The sequence below is a fragment of the Chelon labrosus genome (assembly GCF_963514085.1).
Source record: "Chelon labrosus genome assembly, chromosome: 1".
NCBI classification, from domain to species: Eukaryota; Metazoa; Chordata; class Actinopteri; order Mugiliformes; family Mugilidae; genus Chelon; species Chelon labrosus.
In genome coordinates, this window is record NC_140337.1 from 5,936,706 (window position 1) to 5,957,821 (window position 21,116).

General features: G+C 41.6%; 2 protein-coding genes across 2 annotated transcripts; both read right to left on the reverse strand.

Moving 5' to 3' along the window:
- Window positions 1–7,841: 7,841 nt before the first annotated feature.
- LOC311486423 (macrophage mannose receptor 1-like) lies at window positions 7,842–17,109 on the reverse strand (the record flags this gene model as incomplete). The annotated part of the gene is made up of 3 exons (XM_084542270.1): window positions 7,842–9,979; window positions 10,360–10,816; window positions 16,786–17,109. The coding sequence occupies 3 exons, from the start codon at window positions 17,107–17,109 to the stop codon at window positions 9,588–9,590; spliced, it is 1,173 nt and encodes a 390-aa protein (XP_084398396.1). The 3' UTR covers window positions 7,842–9,587.
- LOC311486414 (lithostathine-1-beta-like) lies at window positions 8,981–9,331 on the reverse strand (the record flags this gene model as incomplete). The annotated part of the gene is made up of 1 exon (XM_084542258.1): window positions 8,981–9,331. One exon carries the CDS (start codon window positions 9,329–9,331, stop codon window positions 8,981–8,983), a length of 351 nt encoding a protein of 116 aa, XP_084398384.1.
- Window positions 17,110–21,116: the final 4,007 nt, after the last annotated feature.

A 21,116-nucleotide genomic window follows, 5' to 3' on the forward strand; every position in this document is an offset into this window, starting at 1 on the left:
GATGGTGAACACATAATTTTGAACCTCCTATCGAACAAAGCCCATTGAGAGAATGTCAAGAATTAGAAAAGCTGCCATCAAAGCAAAAGAAGGCTACTTTGAAGAATCTTATATGGAGTATGAAGTATTCATCTACAATGTAGAAAATAATAGAAATAAAGAAAAAAAACTTTGAATGAGAAGGTGTGTCCAAACCTTTGACTGCTACAGTATATTATTGAGACACCAACGTAACACCAAACATGATATTTGTAACGACATAACAGAGTTTTAACTTACATCTGTTGATTGCTTCTGTTCTCAGCTTTACTATGATGTCTCTCCTTGATGTTCTGGTGTCGACTGCGCTTCAGGAAATACTGCATACTGTACAAACACAGGTACAGTTGAAGTTCTGCTTTTATAATTTAAATATTAAAATGTAATGGTTCATTTAACACAAATACCTCTATTCATAAAAAGAAGTCTGTTACGTGTCTCTACTGAGAGAGGCTCTTTACTGTGATGGGAAACACACGGAAGTGAGTTCAAAGGAAAAACATTTCCAATTCAAAGTCTGTTGCTGTGGAAAATAACTTTATTTTAATAAATGCATAAAAGCAAACAGACAATGAGTGGGGTGTGGAGAGGTTCTGCAGGAGAAGAGTGGTGACCTCTCCCTCAGGCCTCTTCAGCCATGTCTGTTATCAACAATTCCTCAGGTTTGGCCAATAAGGACTAAAAAAGCCCATGGACCAGTCAAAGACACTTGCACTGCCACTAGTGATGTGTCGGTCACGAATGAGTCGACTGCTTGTAGCGAACGAGAAGAGACCATTCCCATCGGGGAGAGCCGAAGGTTCAGCCACTTCTGATAGTCCATGCAGGCAGGAGTGGGACTTTATTTGGATGGGGACCCCCATGGGGCCAATCATATGTGAGGACAGGCTAGGATCATGCCATTGTGTTACAAAGGAGGTCTGTTAAAGGAAGTGAAATCTCCCACCATCCCACAGTGCCTCCAGCACAACCTACATGTATTACTATATATTTACGTAATAAGAGGAGTGCTAAAGTACTGCATGTTTACCTTTCAGTCAAACTACTGCCACACTGGACTGATGGTTAGTTTATGCCCTGTTTTAAAAGTTTCCTCCTACTCTTCATCTTTGATAATGTTTCCTTCTGACTCCCATTTATCTCTGACCTCAATGTTGCTCTCTTCATTTTCATGCTGTAATGCTTTGTAAATATGTGAAATCAGCCCTTTCCTTGTATCTTTCTCTCTGTATGACATAACGTTTTCCTCTAGTTTTCTTGGTTTCCTGCTTAAATTTTCCCATTCTTTGTCTGGATCCTAGACAGTATAAAGATGGACGGCAAACTGCTCCTCAAAAGTGAAGCCAAAGCAAGTAGAGCTCCCCCTGGTGACTGGCTGCAGTATAGCTCATAAGCTCCACCCCCTCCATGTTAGTGGATGGGTCTTGGGTGCATTACTGGTGCATATTGAAGTGTCCATTTTCTGAGAAGTTTCGTTTTAGTTTCGTCATTTGACACTATAGAAAAAGGACGTGACATCGTGATGACTACAAGTTGCCCTGCCAACCGCCCTGTGATGCGGTCCTGTCGGGAAAACATAAATAAATAAGTACAGTGTATAACACGATATTTCCTTGTAACTGGTGGAGGTAGAGCAGTGTAAGTAAGTCTGGTGGAAGTGTGGGCGGGTCATCGTTATCGTGTCTCTGTGTGGATCCACTCTCGGACTGTACTGTGCAGACTCTTCAAAGTTGCAAGATGGCGCTGCCCATATCCCCGGGAAAATAGTGTCAGTTTGGCCAATGCAAGGAAGTGGGGACGCTTTGTCCATATTTATATACAGTCTATGGCCTGAATGTAGTGCCTCAGTTGTAAGTATTTGTAAAAATCATTGGCACATAAGTTGAACTCTTGTTTGAGTTGTTCAAATCACTTCAGAACTTGCCCTATAAGAACTTGCGTAATATATATTAAGCCCTTGTTTGTCCACCTTTCAAATCCTGTGTCCAGTGTTGCTGACATGAAATCTGGGATTTTTGCTATTTTTGTAGCCCTGCATATAGAACCTGACCAACTCATTATTTTTCTTATTGATGCCCATATCTTCATTATCTCCTTAATACATTTATTATTCATTTTATGTAACCTACCGGTCCTGTCATGATGGTCCATCCTTAGATTGGGCCATTTCAGCCCTCCCTTGTTTTTTGGGCAGAGGAGTGTCCTATATTTGATTTCTGCCCTCTTATTGTGCCATAAAGAAAGTGCTATTATCTAGTTTACCATTCTATGGATTAAGCCAGGAATCACAACAGGCAACGATTGGAACAGAAACAAAAGTCTTGGCAAAGTATTCATTATTATTGTTTAGGGTATAATCTCCCACTTCTCCATGTCCTTCTTAATTTCATTATTCAGTTTACTTCACATAGTTGATAGACATAGTTCATGGACAAACCAAATACATCATCACCAGCTATAGCAACAATTGTCTGACATGGGCTGACATCACTTAAGGGTTATCTTTGACCAAAAGTTCTTTTCAGTGCCTTAGAGCTGTGTCAAAGCATCAAATCTATTCAAACTCTGCTATCATTTTAAAAAAGTTGTGATTTTCTACTGGATTGAGATCTGGGAAATTTGGAGGTCAAGTAAACACCTAAAAAAACTCATTCATGTGCTCCTCAAACCATTCCTAAACTATTTTTGCTTTTTGGCAGGGCGCATCATCCTGCTGAAAGAGCCATCAGGGAATACCGTTTCCATCAAAGTATCTAAATAGTCTGCTACAACATTTCAACCGTTTAGACAAGATGAAAGACAATGGGTCTAATAGAGAAACGTTATTAATCATTCATTCAATGACTTATAAGGAGCTGGTCATACATACAGTGTCCTTCCCGATACTATAACTCCTCAAGCTAAGTGATCTGATTATTACAACAAGCATGCTCGCTGTGAGATCATACAAAGACGACACCCACAAAGACTTGGTGGGGAGCCGAAGGTCAGTGGTTCGAACCCAGACTGGGACAGAATTTAGCATCAAGTCAATTTATGACTTGAAGCTTTATGTCCATTAGTGTCAGTGTTGGCTTGAAACGTGAGCCATCAAACTGTTTTATTTGATTGTGTTTTGTTTTAAAATCAGGTGCCAGGGAACCCTGGAACGCTCCGCCTCCAAGGCACACTACCTGCTCCGGAGTAGTTGGTGGGGAGTAGAAGGTCAGAGGTTCAAATCCAGGCTGGGACAAAGATGGACACGCATTACAAAAGCTGAAAGGATGCTTATCATGTTATATACTGTATTCACAATGTGGGCACACACACAAAAAAAAAAAACGAAAACGAAAACGTTTTAATCAAAGTATAGCATCAAGTCAATTAAATGTCTGGGATATTCATCTGGTCAGTCAAGTAGCAGAGGGGGTTGTTAATCAGTTTCAGCTGCTTTGGTGTTAATGAAATTAACAACAGGTGCACCAGCGGGGCAACAATGAGAGGAGCCCTCAAACAGGAATGGTTTTACAGGTGGAGGCCTTTTAAAAAGCTGGTCTTATATTCTGTCTCCTTACCCATCCGATGTGTTTTGAAGCTTTAAGCTTTAGTTATGTCCATCCTAAAAAAAAAAATAAAAAAAATCGCTTACCTCAGTGGCTACTCCTGGCACTAACTGTACACTGAGACCAATTCCTCAAGCTATGTGATCCAATTGGTAACAACGAACGTGCTCGCCGCGAGAACATGAGAGCCGACAGCCAGCGTGCTCGCTGCGAGATCATACCCATAGCCAGGCAAACGACGAGGGTTTACCGACGGAAGCATCAATGTGATAGTACATTGCGACATATATGTAAGCTACAATTAGACAAACGAAATCCGGGAGTATTTAACGGGCCTCCTATCCAACGTCGTCTCACTTATGGTGCACACGTTTTTTTCACTGGTCATTTTCTTATGTGTTTATCTGACACACTCTGCTTGATTAACTTTAGAGACACAGTTTTCTTAAGTGGATTTTTTTTTAGATTTGACCAGATATTAGTTGGAAAGTTGGATCGGCTGCCCCTTGGAATTATGGGTAACTGTCAAGGCGCCTGCGCACTCAGGTGTTTTTAGAATTCCATACTGTATGGTCATATCAGAGAACGGATCTATAACATATTAGGCGCGTTCGACTTCATGCAGATCTGTGCAGATCTGACTTGACGTGATGCATGCTGGGTTGTTATGCTCATAGATCTCGAATATGATTGGTTAAAATGAACTTGTTCTACCCAGCATGCATCACGTCAAGTCAGATCTGCATGAAGTCAGTAGACGGGCTCTGATGAAGTCGAACGCGCCTTGTCAGATTTATCAGTGGACTCTGATTGGTGGGGTATGTCATGTGCGAAATCACATTTCTTTTAGCCACAGATGTCTCTGTAGCACCGTTTAGTTTCAGTGTTAGCTGGAAACGTGAGTCATGGGACGATGGGAATGATTGATAACTACCCATCATTCCCGTTAGTGAGGATATTAATGGTTGTCAGCGTTATGGCAGCAAAAGAAATGTTCCTAGTGGGGAAGAAAAACGCAAGAAGAAGAAAACGGAGGAAGAAAAACGGTCAAAGAATAAAGGTAAGATATTTATTGGTGATGTGAGGTGGATGGAGGGAGGTGTAACGCGTGTAACGTTTTTAGCAGGTGTGTTTGTTATTTGTCCTGCTAGCTAGCTTAGCTAGCCTCGGATAAATGTTAGCATTTATCATCGTTATTCAAAATATTACTCAGTCATGTTGGACTGTACTCCTGATGTAAGCCACCAAGAGCAAATGTCAGTCATCATAAGGACTGTCAACAATGGACAAAGCACCAGAAATCAAGGAACATTTCATAGGATTTCTTGTGGCTTCTGAAACAACAGGTCTTGGTTTGTTTTCATTGTTTAAAATAAATGCTGGTTTGTTGTAATTTTATTCCAGGGTAAACATTTTTAAAAACAGGTATAGAGGTATAGATGTTTTTTTTGTGATATCTTGCAAAAAAATTGACTATTGGTGGCGTTTTCTTTGCAGCCAGTGCGTGGAGTTCTGGTTATCCTTGTTCGCTGACCTCAGAGACAACAGGTTGTTTGATGGTAGACTTCTGGACAAAAGACTCCTTCAGTTTTGTTGCATGGGACTCATCCAGGTGAGTTCATGAATTCTAATGTTTTCATATATGTGTGTCTGTGTATATGAGAGAGAGAGGGGAGACAGAGAGAAGAGAGAAAAAGATAGAAAGGGGAGAGAGAGAGAAGGTGGGGGAGAGACAGGTCGAGAAGAGAAATGGAAAGGAGGTAAAGATGAGAGAGAGATGGGAGAAAAAGACTTAGAGAGGAGGTGAGAGAGAGAGAGAGAAGAGGGTTAATGCTGTAATTTAATCCTCATTTAAGTTGACGTGTATGTACAGTCCTTCCTAAATGCATTTGTATTTTCTTTTTAACAGGATGAGTTGGATGACACTGCACAGGTTTGGAACGCACACACCATCAGGCCCTGGAAGAACATAAACGTCCCCAGCGGTCGGCCTAATGTGTCTTGACTGAACTTTACGGGACAAGAGACTTCCTTTCCCCAGTTGAAAATGAAGATGTTCAACTGTGCAAAAGCCAATGTGTCTTTGACCAGACCATACCATGCCATCTGGATGTATATGAACTGTGCAATATCTTTATGGCCGAGTCCCATCTGAATCTAGCAACAGATCCATGTGAGGCTGTGAACTTGTATCTGCACCTAAGAGAGGACATCAGTGTCTCTCTGTAAGTCCCAAGTATTGAGTTGTGTCCTGTAGGAGCCAGAGAGTTGAGCTGTTGGTATACTGTATATAGTACTTTAATATTTTTCCTTGCTATCATTGCTATCATTAACCATGCTATATGTTTATGTTCTATCATTAAAAATTATTTCAACTTTTCTTTTGAGATTTTATGAACCTGCCTGTAAGATAACTCAAGACCTACTTGGTTATTGTCACCCCTCAACTTTGTCAGCGTGTGGTGGTATGTGTTTAGAAGTGGGACACAGAAATTGTCTGTGTGATAATTAACAGGACTTTTATTACTTCTAGAACCAAATGGTACAAACATCAGGTGACATCTAGTTGACATAAATGCACAGTCAAGATATCTGCATGAACAACCTGTGTTGTGAAATGTCAGAGAGAGGGGTAGAAAACAGAACAAGCACTTGATATTTCAGTGGAAATATTTTTATTACTAATTATCCTGTATTGTTTAGTGGCTAACGTATTATGCTGCTGTCCATAAATACAGCCAAAAGATCTTCAACAACCTTAATCCTGCAAATTGATGCACGTCGTGTGCTCTCTGGATTTCCTGGGTTCTCAGGTGAGGTTGATGGGGAAAGCTGTCTGCTTGGATCTGAGGGCAAATCTTGTGTTAGAAGATTCAGTCCACTGTCCTGTGAGAAGAACAAAACATCCACAAAACAACAAAGTGTTTAATCAATGAAGCAGAGGTGAAAATATCCTAACTTTTAGTACGTTTGTGTCAAAATAAAACTGGATCCTGTTTCCAATAAACCAATGGGAGTCCATTCATGTCAGTACTCTGAAGAATGAATGAAAGCTAATGTATTACATGACAGGAGACACTTTGACCCTAAAGTCTATGATGTGATTGCAGACTGTCATTTATAAAAGTCTTTCTAAATGAGTCTTCTACATCACCCTATCTTCTAGTTAAAACCAGAAACACTCATGAGATAGTCAGAAAGAATCCACATAGATTTTGGCAAATGGAAAAAAGCAGACCTCTAAAACTCCAGAAAGAGAAAAGCATCATAAAGTCACAAATCAATTCTTGAGCTGCTGCACAATCCCAGGAATCAGTTCTAAGGGACTCTGTTGACTTATTGGTTTTTAAGACAAGCTGTGCATGACATAGCACTATACATTAGAAATAGAAGTTCAGGAAATATTTGAGATTGTGGAAGCAAACATGCCTGACTTAAGAGAGTAAAATGATATATATAAGTAGTAGCATAAGCAATGGGATGTGAATCAATTATTGCTGTGGTAAAATTAAGCTCTAAATAAACAAGGTGTGAACCAATGCCTGGATTATGCTTCCACGTAGTGATCACGCAATGGTCACGCAATGGCCACGCAGTTGCTTGGACGCAGTTGTGAGACCGTGATGGTTCTGTGTGGGGTTTACGTGTCGAAATGCAATTCAATGCCACACCGGTAGAGGGCGCTATGATTTTTTGTGACCGACCGACCGAGACTCTTGTGACGTATCTCGCCTCGTATAGTTATTTACCTTCCGGCTTTTGTCGTAGTCACAGTGAACCTCCTCCGCCAGACGCTCTTCCATGTTGTCCATTCTCAAAGACCAACCAAACTGAAGACTTTTTAAAAATGGCGGTGTTTATGAGTGGAAACCAGAAAAGCGGTCTCCAGCGGATGTAGTTAGCGGACCAATCACAGCCAATGCCGCTGCGTTGCTGCTGCGTTGCTGTTGCGTCGCCTCGACACGCGTCGAGGATTTTTGGGAGGTGCACGTCTGGCCCTTGCGTAGGACGTACGGGGGTCCACAAGGACGTAATAGGTCCGTACGCCCCCTTGCGCTGTGTCAACGCGGAAGCATAACTTGGGCTTAAGATTACAGTGAGTACAGTAAGTGTTTCACAGCACAGTAGGTCATTTCATTTGTGTGCCAATAGAATAATTCCCTTTTTATTTTTTTATCTTTATCGTCCCCCAGATGTGTTTCTTACATGTAGATTCTTTAGTTGGAACTGCCCGATCTGATAACACTGGGCTGAGTTCAGGCAACACTGTAACAGGACATCATCAGCAGCTATAGCAACAACTGGCTGACATGGGCTTATCACTTAAGGGTTATCTTTGACAGAAAGTTCTTTTCAGTGCCTTAGAGCTGTGTCAAAGCATCAAAACTATTCATAATCTGATATCATTTGAAAACAGTTGTATTTTAAATTACATGCAGTTCTGCTGTCACCTCAGGAGGTTCAAGGTCTTTCTGTGTGGAGTTTCCATGTTTTGTCCACTCTCAGTTGACTGTTGACTCTGTGTGTTTGAGCGTTAATGGCTGTCTGTCTCTGTCTCTGTCTTCCAAAAGGTAAAGTCTTTAAATGTCACTTATAGACCAGTCATCTGTTAGAACACAGTTACACCCTCACTGCTCAGATATTAGTAGAATTAAATAGCATCTTCATAACGCTGACATTCATTAAAAGAAATAAAACAATTAACAACATACAGCTTTTCATTTCTTTTATATATTTTTTTGGTTTGTGATTACATACATTGGGTAAATAGGTTCATCTTCTAAACTTGTGTCTATGTATTCAATCGCAGATAAGATGTAGATGAACAAACTTAAGGAAATGAACATTAGAGGCCACTCCATGCTTTAACAGGTTCAACAACAGAGAATTCAACTATCCATTTAACCAAAGCCCAGAAACTGATCATAACATAGATGTCATTTTATAGAATAGAATATCAGCAAAAGATGAAACATAACATAGTCTCCCTGTTTTCTCTTGAAAGCAAATGAGCACACTGTTGTGAGAGAAGTCTACATGTTACACAGGAGTGAAAGTGAGAAAGAAGGAGAAACTTCCCACTTAAGATACAAATGGTGATGGTTATTTGACACCTGGAGTCTTTGAGGTGTTTCTGCACCAGTTCCATGATAATTGTGTTAACATTATCACATCAGATTATCCACTTATTCCACTTTAAACATCCACAGTAAACCTGCACTACTTTACAACTGACTATAGTGGAGCTTCTTCCTCTCAGAATCTGAAGACAGCTTTTAGACATTTCAAGTTGGGATTCCTACATTTCCCAGTTCACCATTCAAGAAGGATGGAAAGAATACATTTAATACACAACCAACATTCTGAGTATATGAATAAAAAGCCTGTTATCAGTGAGTTTAAGACTTAGAACAGATGAAATTAAACTTCTTGTTATCCATTATTTTGAACCACTGATGTTGTCCTCCTGTTTCCATGGCTCCAGACAGGTCACAGTCATCATTCACCGTAGAGTTCCAGTTCTTATAGGTGACTACCTCGTCACTGACCCAGAACCAGAAATCCAGAGTGCAGGTGTAGCGCAGTCCCAGCCAGACAAAACCAGTTGAGGCGTTCTTGGCTCTCTCTTGAACCCATCTCTGCTGGTGAGGGTTGGTGATGGAGACCAGGTCATTGTAGTGGTCTCTGCAGTGATACAAGGCTTCCTCCCAGGTCTTATTTTCTTTGATCAGGATCACTTTATCTGTCATTGAAAGACATGGACACATTCTTTAAGGACTTTTAAAAGCATAAAACAAAGTCTCTTCTTGTTTGGTGACACTTAAATATCTTCACATTCTGATATTTTGATGCATATCCATGCAGCTGTGAAATAAAATTACAGACTGAATCTAAATATGTTTTGGGATGTGGTTGTAGTGCAGATTTAATCACCTCTGAAATAATTGTACATTAACTCACACATAAATAGATCAGTATTGTGGAATAATAGATTCAGGTAGATCTTCAGACAGTTTCCAGTGCTGGAGCTAAATGTGGAGATGTTACTTTATCTTCATGGATCTTTAAAAACTCACCATCATAACAGAAGAAAGGCTTTTGGTCATTACAGTTGGCATTCTTCCATCTTCCTCCTTCTTTCAACATGGTCACTGCACATTCATGTTCTGATGACAACGTATGATTCCAGTGTCTGAAAGAGGAACTGCTCCCATCTGACCACCACCAGGTGTCTCTGAACAGGCCGATCCAATAGTCTTTGTCTTCACTGAGTACTACATCATCTAACTGGTTGAATCCACTGACCAGGTCTGTGTGATGATCTCTGCAGTATTTCTGAGCATCAATCCATTTCTTTCTTTCATTAATCACATGGATCTTTGTGGATGGATTACTTTCTGTGGAGTAAACACACAAACATCAGTCATAGTAGTCATCAACCAAATTCTTCTTTTCTTTATTCAATGTGACCTTTAGTTGGGATGTTTTTTTTCTGTGGAGTAAACAGAGAAACATACAGTATACTTGACATGTATATCTTTTGAGCATGATTTACTCAAATGTAACAAGATTATTATTGGCATCAGCAACATCTATGACATGGATTACACAAACCAATAGTGATGATCCCCTGATTTATTTTCTGCTGGTATCAGAACAACGTTGACATTTTATTTCTTCGACTCAGTTAGTCTTGTTAAGAAATGTCTAGTTAAGAGATTTGAGGATATATGTTATCTATGGAGGGTTGAAAGATGCTGAATTTATATCCACTCACCAGTATAGCAGATGAAACAACGTTCATCTTTACAAGACAAATCTGTCAACCGTTCATTCCTTATAAATACACAGTTCTCCTGACCGCCTGCATCATTTGGTTCACCTTTAGCCCATCTTGTTTTATCGTCTTCAAACTCCACTCCAGGTAGAGACCAGTGCCATGTCCTGTTGACATGTGTTCTGTTGTTCAACCCAATCCAGGTTTCAGTTTGATTCCCTCCAGATTTCTCAAGGAGTCTCTTCATGTCTGTCATGTTAGACACTGTGGCCAGATCAGTGTAATTTTCTCTGCAGTACTTCTGAGCTTCTGTCCAGTTCTTTCCATCTTCAATATAGTGGTACTCGTAGAGTTGACATGTGATGAAGTAACACTGACCTAAAATCAGAGAAAACACAGACGTAGAGCTGATTGGAAGACAAATGAAATCATTTGATCTGCTGTGTATTAGCCCAGTTTATGTATATGTTAAGTATAGTTTAGATGTATCTGTGCTGAGAATTGTAAGAAGTTGACATGTCAAACAGAGTGGTGTCAGCTGAAATCCAGATGAAGCTGTAATGATTTCTGATGATGAAGATATATAAAAGACATCCAGCAGTATGGTTGATGTTGATCTGATCCACTTACCCATCAGAATGAGCAGACTCCACTGCATCTTTGCTCTGTTTGATGAAACTGATCTTTTATTTCAGCTGTTTGTCTCTGTTGGATGAAGGACACATTTAAACACTTCATGTCAACTTTTAAAAAGATGCAACACTGGCTCCATTGTACAGTCTTGTGTTTTAAGGAAGAGGAATACAAGCAGGTGGAAAATACTAATTCATTTAAATCAGGACTAAAACTTCCTTCTCTACTATGGAAATAGTGCAACTGACCAACCTTGAACAATCTTCTACTACTGTAGGTGTAGGAACCGCATTTAGGGTTATTTCATTTATTTCTGTTTACAGGATATATTGATTATTTGGGATAACATATTGTCAAGATCCGCTCCTGGTTTTCATCCCTCCTGCCAGTACTTTTCTACTCACCTGCCGACCACTCCCACCTGATTACTGCAACCATCTTCACCTGTGTTCCTTCACCTGATCACCTGCCTGCCACTCCCACCTAATCAGTGCAACCACCTTCACCTGTGTTCCCTCTCCTGATTTATACCCACTCCTTCCACTCAGTCTTGGCCAGATTGTCTTCAGCAGCATGCTAAGCTCTCGCGCATTAATCTGCGGATTGCTTTCCCGGTTTTGACCCTGCCTGTCCCTGACTAGTGATGGGCAATCGAGGCTTTGTTGAAGCCTCGACACGTGATTCAAAAAAAGGTTCATTACTCGAAGCTTCAGTGACACAGTGCTCTATTAGGACATCTAGTGGACAATAAAATGTAGTGCAATGGAGACGTGTCATACTGGTTCATGCTTGTATGGGACTTGATTTGCCACGCACATTCCTATTCGACTACATTACATGGATATGTGGTTTAAAGTGTATTATAAGAAAATTATATACATATAACAATAAAATAAATAATAAAGAACAAATGGGAATCGAACCCTTGTTTCGCTAACGAAAGACCGTTGATTTCACAGTGTACCACGAACCTCATCAGTGATGCGCTGTTGTCGGTGGACCATTTTGATTACGTCACTGCTACACTCTATGAACCTTTGCTAACTTACACTAATGATTATGTTTCAGCGCTTACATCAGCTATTTTCATTTGCTCTTGGTATCATGGTTTAGTAGTGTTAGAGAATATTTGTACTGAATGCAACAGTGTCAAACCAAATCTCTCTTGACTCAGTCATTATTTGCTTCGAAGACTCATCTCATCTCTCCCGAAGAGCCGACACAACCAAACCAGTGACAGGGTTTCTGAATGAAGCAGTAGGCGCGTTCGACTTCATGCAGATCTGTGCAGATCTGACTTGACGTGATGCATGCTGGGTAGAACAAGTTCATTTTAACCAATCATATTCGAGGTCTATGAGCATAACAACCCAGCATGCATCACGTCAAGTCAGATCTGCGCAGATCTGCATGAAGTCGAACGCGCCTTGTGAAATGGTTCATACGTCACAAAACACGTGATTTGTCCGAACCAAAACTGTTCACCCACTTCTGACTATATGTCTATATCTTATCTGTATCTCTCTCGCTCTCTATCTTATCTATATATAACGCTATTTAGGACTATCTATGTAACTATGTCTATCTATCAATTTAGTGTTGTCTAACTATAACTAATTTATCTATTTCTCTCTGAATCTTATGATCTATCTCCACAAAATACGCAACTAACTCCGACTACAGCAACAAACCAACCTACTATGCAAAGAAACATTCAAATGAGTACCACTAAATAGGGATAGGATATCCGAGATATCCCTGAACACACTCGATCCCACGAGGTGATTCACATGACAAACCGAACCCCTGGGGTGATTCGTTTGCCGCTGAAGCATTCGAAGCACTTGAACTGCTTCGAACGTCACTCAAGTGCTTCAAACGTCACTAGTCACGTGACCGAACCACGCCTCGGCACAGTGGTTCGATACAATTGCTTCATGAGCTACGGCGCATGTGTCGGAGCCTCGGGTGTCAGAGGACCATCACTATCCCTGACCCGTCCTCGTCGTTCCTGCCCAGGTAACCTGACCAGCCTTCCGTCCCTGACTCATCTGCCTGCTCGCCCCCTGTCTGTTTTCTGTTTGCTTGGATTCCCTCCCCAGAGGTTTCTGCTGGAGAGTTGGACAGTTTTGGCTGGCTCTGTTGTGGACTATTTCAGGTGTACCTGCTGTGGATTTTTGCAACCCTGCTTGGTCAATAAACTGTTGAACTGTTCCTACACTGGTCTCAGTCTGTGCTGTTCTTGGGTCCAACCTCACACGCATTACACATATTGATTAAAAGCAATGAATTTTATTGTTTGTGGCAGTAAGGTGCACTCTCCTCCCTCCTCAGGTGGCGAGGGCGGGGCTTAACCTTTAACTTTAGAGTTCGAATGGAGACGCGGGTTTCTGGATGGCAGCGATACTGTCATTGACCACAACATCATGTTTTGCTTTATTTCTTTGTTTTTTCCTGTTTTCGTAATAAATTTCTTTTTATTTGAGAACAACACGGCTGACTGGATTTTTTGTGGCTGCCCGTCAGACACACTGCTCATCCGCCTTAGTAAAAAGGAACAGGACAGACACACAGGACTAGTCTGGTCGTTACCATCCTACGTTTCTGCCCAAAATTTGATTTCGGTCTCGCACGTTAGTCTGGCCCAATGTAATAGAGAGCCGAACATAGACATATATACATAGGACATATCATTGAGCGCTGTACCGTACGTCTTTAGCACCCGGCGTCTCTTCTCTGGTGGTCTCTCCCAACCACAAGTAGGGTACGGGTGTTCCTCCGTGGGCTTTTTGTCAACAAAATGAAACGAGCACACGTACAATGTTTTCGGTGTTTTTTGTTTTTCAAGTTGAGTTGTTTCAGCCACATCCTTCTGTGTTCCTCATCCCTTGGTAGGCGGTGGAAACTGTACCGTCTCTCACAACAACATTCCCCCTTCGTCCGGGTGCATGTTCAAAACACTGCTCTTGTAGCCACAGATTCAACTTCGCCTGGTTATTAGTACAACCGCGAACAGTGCAACATGTTCCCGAGCTGCGCAAGGACATTTTAAATGCTGCGGGAGCTGATAATCGTTTAGTAAAGAACAGTAAAGACCAGTAAATTTCCAAACAAACCGCTACGGGAAACGAAAACCGCTAGCAAGCGCTAGCAACCAATGGCTCACTGCTACTTCCGGTGTGTCACCAGAAGTTGCGCCCATAATCGTTTCTACATCAGCGCCCCCAGGAATAAGGTGGATAGGAATCTGTCTCCGTAATGGGCGGATGGTTATTTTGAGGTTTAAAATCATTGGATTTCCCTTAACCAATCAGCAACGTTTGGTAATGACGTATATTGTGCGCTGGAGTTCAGGCTCTTACGCTTACCACTTCCGCTTCCAGTTAAATAAATCAAACTTTTCCCAAAGCCAGTTGGAAGGAGAGCTACGACGTCCTTGCCATTTATAAAATTGACAAGACAAGCCTCTTGTTCTGGTTTTAATTCCGTGGTGCTCTCGAGAGTTGAGACAACTTCGCGGATGGCTTCTAGCGTCTCTTCCTCCGTCGCCATTGTTGCTTAGCCTGGATACCAGACTCTCTGACTTCGCAGAGAACTCTTTGACTTCGCAGAGAGTCTGGCCTAGATCCATTGGCAAACGTTTATTTCCTGGTGGGAGGGCACAGTTTGAGGTTTAAAATCATCGGAGTTCCTTTAACCAATCACTAACGTTTGGTAATGACGTATGTTATGCGCCGGAGCCTTCAGGCTCTGCTGCCTCGTACTTCCCCTTTCAAGAACGCAACAAGTAAACAAATCGCTACTCTACCATCCCCCATTGCAATTCAGGACGCGAAATTGGAATAAAAGTGCTGTAATGCCAGGAAGCATATCCACAACAGAGCGAATGGCTTCGAGTATATCCGTCTCCGTTCGTGTAAACATTTCAAACTCGGCGCGCAACTGAAACGTAATCGCTCTCAGACCCGCCCTCTGTTCGCTGATTGGTTCGCCAACCAGTTGGCCGGAGTAAACATTAGCGGATCAAGCTATTCCAGACGGAGTACTGTAGGGAATGCAAATGAGCGGAAGTACGTAGGCAGGCGGAGCCAGGCTAATTGTTGCTATGCTGTTGAACTACAAGCTTCGCTGGACTACAAGCAACTCGGCATGCGAGTTCCGCGTCATCACTCAACTGTTCGCTGATTGGCGCGGTTACACGCGAACCGCGGAAGTGCAATTTGGCCAGACTCCGTGCGAGACCGAAATCAAATTTTGGGCAGAAACATAGGATGGTAACGACCAGGCTAACACAGGACACACATCTGAAAGTTTTTTTGCCATTATAGTAGGTTTTTGTTTTGGACTGAAGTCTCCAGGTGATCTGACAGATATCGTTGATTTGCTCTTTTTTCACATTGCTTTCTTACTATTTTATGTTTTACTGCTTTGTATTGCTATGTTGTTCAGTTATTGCTTCTTCCTTGAATCCAAAGTACAGTAAGTTCAGTTCATTTTAAAAATGGCTATTGTAAAATAGACTTGTCTCAGTTAGAAGAAATACATGCTGACTGTTAGCCTGGGTGTTCCCATACTGCTTTGCGCGCGATTTCATTCTCGCTGCAAAAGCAGTCTGGAAACCATCGCCCATATTTTCGCCTGAGATAGGGAACCAATCACAGACCGGGGGGGGGCAGCAAGATGATGACGACGTCTATGCGCGACACCGAAGCTTGTAGTGTGTTAATCCAACATGGCAGCAGACCTAACGTCACCGTTCGATGGAGCCTTAGACAGTGTTTTAAGTAGCTTAGAACGCAAGTTTATTTTAAAAAAGAGCAACGTTTGGCGTTGAAAGACTTCACTGCCAAGAAGGATGTGTTTGCTCTGCTACCAGCAGGCTTTGGCAAAAACCTTATTTACCAGCTAGCCCCGTTGGTGGCTAAGGCTATGGGGCTTAGCGAGATAGACTGTTTTTTTTTGGATACAATAGGTCTGCAGAGTGACCGTATATGCCTTCTACCCTCATATTGACTTTGCACAAACGGCAATAATCATTAAACGCCATCGTCTTCTCATGGACAGTAAAGCTTCTTCTTCTTCCTCGTCGAATTTCTATCGCTCTACATACGTCATCTGGTATAAATGATACGATTGGCTATGAATCGCGCGCAAGGCAGCATGGGAACTACCGGGCGCATTTGATAGACATTCGTAGCGCCCAATAAACGGCTCTAGGCATTTGTAAAACCACGCCTCAAATATGAGAAAATTAACAAGTAGTTTCCAGACCAGCATCTCATTGAGATGTGCAGTCGCGTCAGCCAGGCTAGCTCACTGTAGGGCTAGGTACAATATATTTTCAAATCACCATTCAAATGTATTAAAAAAGTGGCTTGCTCTCAGAAATGTATATAAAGACAATTAATATGTGTTAAATTATATAAAACGTACGTACGGTAAAAACAAATAGCAGCATCATGCAATAATAAAACTAAATTAAAACTGACCTTGTACATATCAAAGGTTTATATGAGGGGTTAGACTTTAATGCGTTATTTACAATGAATTAATTACAAAAAATTAATGCGTTAAAAAAAAAACACAAAGTTCGTCACTTTTCACACTGTCTACAGGAGTCAAAACCCCTAGCCTGATCCTTGGCTTTAGCCAGATGTCTTCATCAGACATGTTCATGACTTGAACAGGGAACACGTGACTCTCAGATGAAACTAAGGTAGGCACCACAACCAAACCTCCAGGCAAGGGTGCATTCACAGGCTCCAGCAACATTAAAGGGCCATGTTCACTCACAGTCTTCAGTCCCCTTGCCATGACTGTGGCAGCAGATGACGCAGGAACATGGACCATCTCCCTACTCGCCACCCAAGCAAAAGAGAGCCTGTCTTTTACAGTTACTGCATGAAGACTTCTGAAAGCTTCTCTCCAGTCCGAGTCAAGTTTACCCTGCAGTGTGCCTTCAAACTCAGTGTGTACCAGTTCTCGACATCTTTTGACCACATTCATTCCGAAGAGGCCTGGAACGGAGGAAGAGTGTGCAGAATCTTTGACTATCAGGAAGCCTCGCTCTGGAATAGTCAGACCCATTGCTTCAACCTCAAGTTCAACATAGCCCATTTAGGGTATGTCTAATCCATTGGCTGCGGTGATCTTTAACCACTCAAATGCAGGGTGAATGTTTTCACCTTTATCTGACAAGTGTTCCCTGAAAAAACTCTCAGAAATTGTGCTGACCTGGCTACCAGTGTCAAGTAGGCATGATACTGAGACTCCCTGAAGTTTCACCTCGACAGTTTTGCATTCCCCGACTGCACGCTCTAAGATCCTACTTCTGTCTTGTGTTACTGATGGTGAGCCAGCAGACTCGAATTGCCTGGCTCATGACAACCGAGGGTGAAAGTTTTCCTGCACTACAGAAGCATCAGGGGTTGGATCATCTTGGCCCCTTTTGGCCTGTGGGCACCTTTTAGCAATATGGCCCACGCCCCTACACTTGAAACAGATAGGCTGGCCATCTGGGGTGAACCGTGGTTGTGCTCTAGCTCGTGGCTTGGGCTCCTGGAAAGTCAGTTGAATGGTCCGTCTACTCAGTTCAGTTACAGCACTTGCTAGATCAGCAAGTGTTTTGCCTAACTCCACTAGCTGCTTCCCCTGATGAGCTACTGCTCTTTGAACATCATCTAGTAGATTGGCCATTGTTTGTCTCAGTAGCAGACAACTGGGGTTCTGAAACCTCCAACTTAACCTGGCTGCTCTTAACAATTCTGGGACGATGGGACCTGCTTTCCTCCACTTCCCACAAGAGGGCTTCACGCCTCACATCTAGAAGGCCAAGGTCTGGCTGGTCCCTGACCATCTTCCTGAGTTCATGCCTGAGAGCTGACTCCCTTAAACCCTCTATGAATTGATCCCGGAGAACGATTCTCTCATTAGGTATTACATTTGCTGACTGCTTCACCACAGAGCTTAAGATCTGGGACAGGGCATGAGAATAGTCACGGATGTCTTCCCCCTCAGCTTGTTTACGTCTTTCCCCAAATGCATTTCTCAAGTAGGAGTATAAATCACTGGGCCCCACTGACTGACTCCCCATGCATAGTCTAACCTCCTCCAATGCAGGGCCACGCAACAGGGATAGTATGTAGTCACACTGCCCCTCTGTTGTCTGCTCTCTGGATCTCAATGCCCTTTCAACCTCTTCGATAAACTCTTCCACAGACCTCCCATCTGTACCACCCTCCCCACTAAATACTTGAACTTGGCGCTGGGCAGCTGACGTCACGGTGGAGTCCTCGCGAAGCTCTGCATGAGCTGTGTCGATCAGGAAACGGTAGCACCACCTGGAACACCTCGCGCTGTCTCCCACTGGTCACCACTTCCACAACAGGCCGGCCTCTCCGACTCGACTACTCACAGGCCACCCACAGGCTTCTGCTGCAAACTTCACCACTGCCGTATTTTCTCAAATAAAAATAAAAATAAGCTACTACTGCCAATTTCAAAAGTTTGCTTTAGCTACAACCCCACTCCTGGTACCAAAATTGTGTTGCCCGGGAAATGTGAAACGTGCAGGACACAATTGCTGGGGTTCTTATAGCTTAACTCATTTATTTTATGGCAGTTAAAAAGAAACTGGTTTGACAAAATCCATAGCGTAAAAGTCAATGGTTCTCGGTTCGAGAATGAAACAAAAGAAAAAAGTACACAAAATACAGCAGTGGGCTCTGAACATTTACAAAAAAAAAAAAAAACAGAATACAGGAACCGTGAACTCCATTAGGGCTATATGCCCACAGAGCTCAAAACGGTACATATATCGTCACAGCACTTACATACAACACAGCGATGAACACGGAGCTGGAGTTTTCCCTCGTCTCACATATTGTGAGACACTATAAAAATTTACCACCTGGCTACACTACCGTAGGTTTTTGTTTAGGACTGACGTGTCCCGGTGGACTGATCCATTGGTTGGTTGATTCCTTCTTGTCCAAAGGAGAAAAGTGTTTCAGGTTTAATCTGTAGTCTTACACAAGGAATACGGATTAATCATAAAGGAGACTGTTGGGTCAACTTATTTAACGTTTACTGAATGTTTACTCAGAGTCCACTGCAAACATATTGACACAATGTCAAAGAAGTTGAGTTTAAACTTTGCTAAAAGCCAGTTTGCATGTCACAGATTAACATCCAACACAGCAGACCATCTAAAAACCACAGACTAAATTCAGTCTTTGTGTTTGACACTGGAGTGTGAACATATCAGACATATGGGCAGGAAAACACTGGTGGAGTGTGTTATCATGAGAATGAAACAGTATGTGAAGAACAGTCAGAGAAGATGAAACTCATCATGAATGTGGACAGTTGAAGGAAGCTGCAGATTCTGTTGATAACTCTCTGTAGATTTATCTGGAGGAACTCATCTTACACTGCCAAACTTCCATCATGTTGCTATATATGTCTATTTATAGCTACTGTTGTGTGTGGCACATAACATTCATCCAAAATAAAGTGATAAATAAACTGAATACAAATTGTCTCATTCTCTAGTAAATGAAAGTTTAGTTCAATATTAATCAGATTTGAAATAAAAACCATTATTACTGACCATTATGAAGAATGACGTATCTTAAATACATCCTCCTTTATAAATACATACTCCAGTATTACAAACACACAGAGATTGGAGAGTTAAACTTACATCCAGTTATTTCTTCTCCCCTTGCGTCAGTGTGATGTCCTGTTGAAGACTGGGCTGAAGTAAATGTGTCTTTCTGTCTGATACAGAGGTCTCTTGTAGCCCTCTCAGTGTCTGCATTTAAATATGAGGATAAACAAAAAGAAGGAAAACATCAGTTAATTTACCTAGAGCAGTGGAAACCAACTGTCAGAGTGGTGAATGAGGAAATAACTCAGTATCTGAACTCTATTTAAGTTCAGCACCTTCACATACATAACTTGATTGTCTTCATTTTGTCACATCATTTGTTTGTTTGGGACAAATATCACATAGACTGCTGCTTAAAAGTATTTGAACCCCTCAGAATTTTCTACATTTCTGCATATAAATGACTCAGTACCTCAGCAAAAGTCCAAAAGTAAGTGAACCCTTGTTTTCAGTATCAGGTGTGACTTCCTTCCTCCATTTCCTGACCTCTTCCCCCTTCCCATAGAGTTGATGGTGATGCCTCCTCATTGTCATTCATTTATTTATTCCTTTATGTTTTGTTTGATTTTTTTTACAGTCCCCTCATCTTAAAAATAGACACATTTAATCTCCAATACCAAGGAGGGGGAGTTCCCCAGAGGCAGATAAAGGCTCATAGACGGTGTAACCTACGCACGTAGCCTCCACCGGTGTGAGCCATTTATACTCTGCACTGTGTCATTTTTGCCAGTCAGGTTCATTTTTGTTTCTACTTCCTGCTTCACATTCAACAATCACAGTTATTGTGGAGTGCATCTCTGTAATGTAAAGTCTTTAAATTTCACTTATAAACCAGTCATCTGTTAGAACACAGTTACACCCTCACTACTCAGATATTAGTAGAATTGATCCAGTGGTTGGTTGATTTGTTTTTGTCCAAAGAAGAAATGAATAATTCAGCAATTTAGTTAAACGAACTGAAAACTGGTGCATTTTGAGGCCGTTTCTAAGAGAATGGTCAGAATAAACAGTACATGAAGACCAGACATGTTAATGTCACATATTCTGTTATTATTTCCAGCCTCCACCCAAAATACAGTTGAATTACATTACATTACATTACATTGAATATATTATTGATTTCAGTCTCTGGTAAATGGGAAAATGTACAATAAGAGTTAGAAGAGAAATAAGAAAGGATACATACACATTCATACATAAATAAATGCTCTAGTATTACTAGAAATGTCCAAGTTTCTTCTCCCAGACATTTCAGATCACACTACAGAGTTTAAACTTACACTTATTTCTTCTCTCTTTGCTTCCGTGGGAGATTTCTCTGTGATGTCCTGTTGAAGACTGGCTGGAACTAAATGTTTGTTCTGCTTTTTATTTATTTGAATCAAACACACAGGTCTCTTGTAGCCTTCTCATCATCAGGATTTGAATATTCAAACCAGAAGAAGGGAGGCAT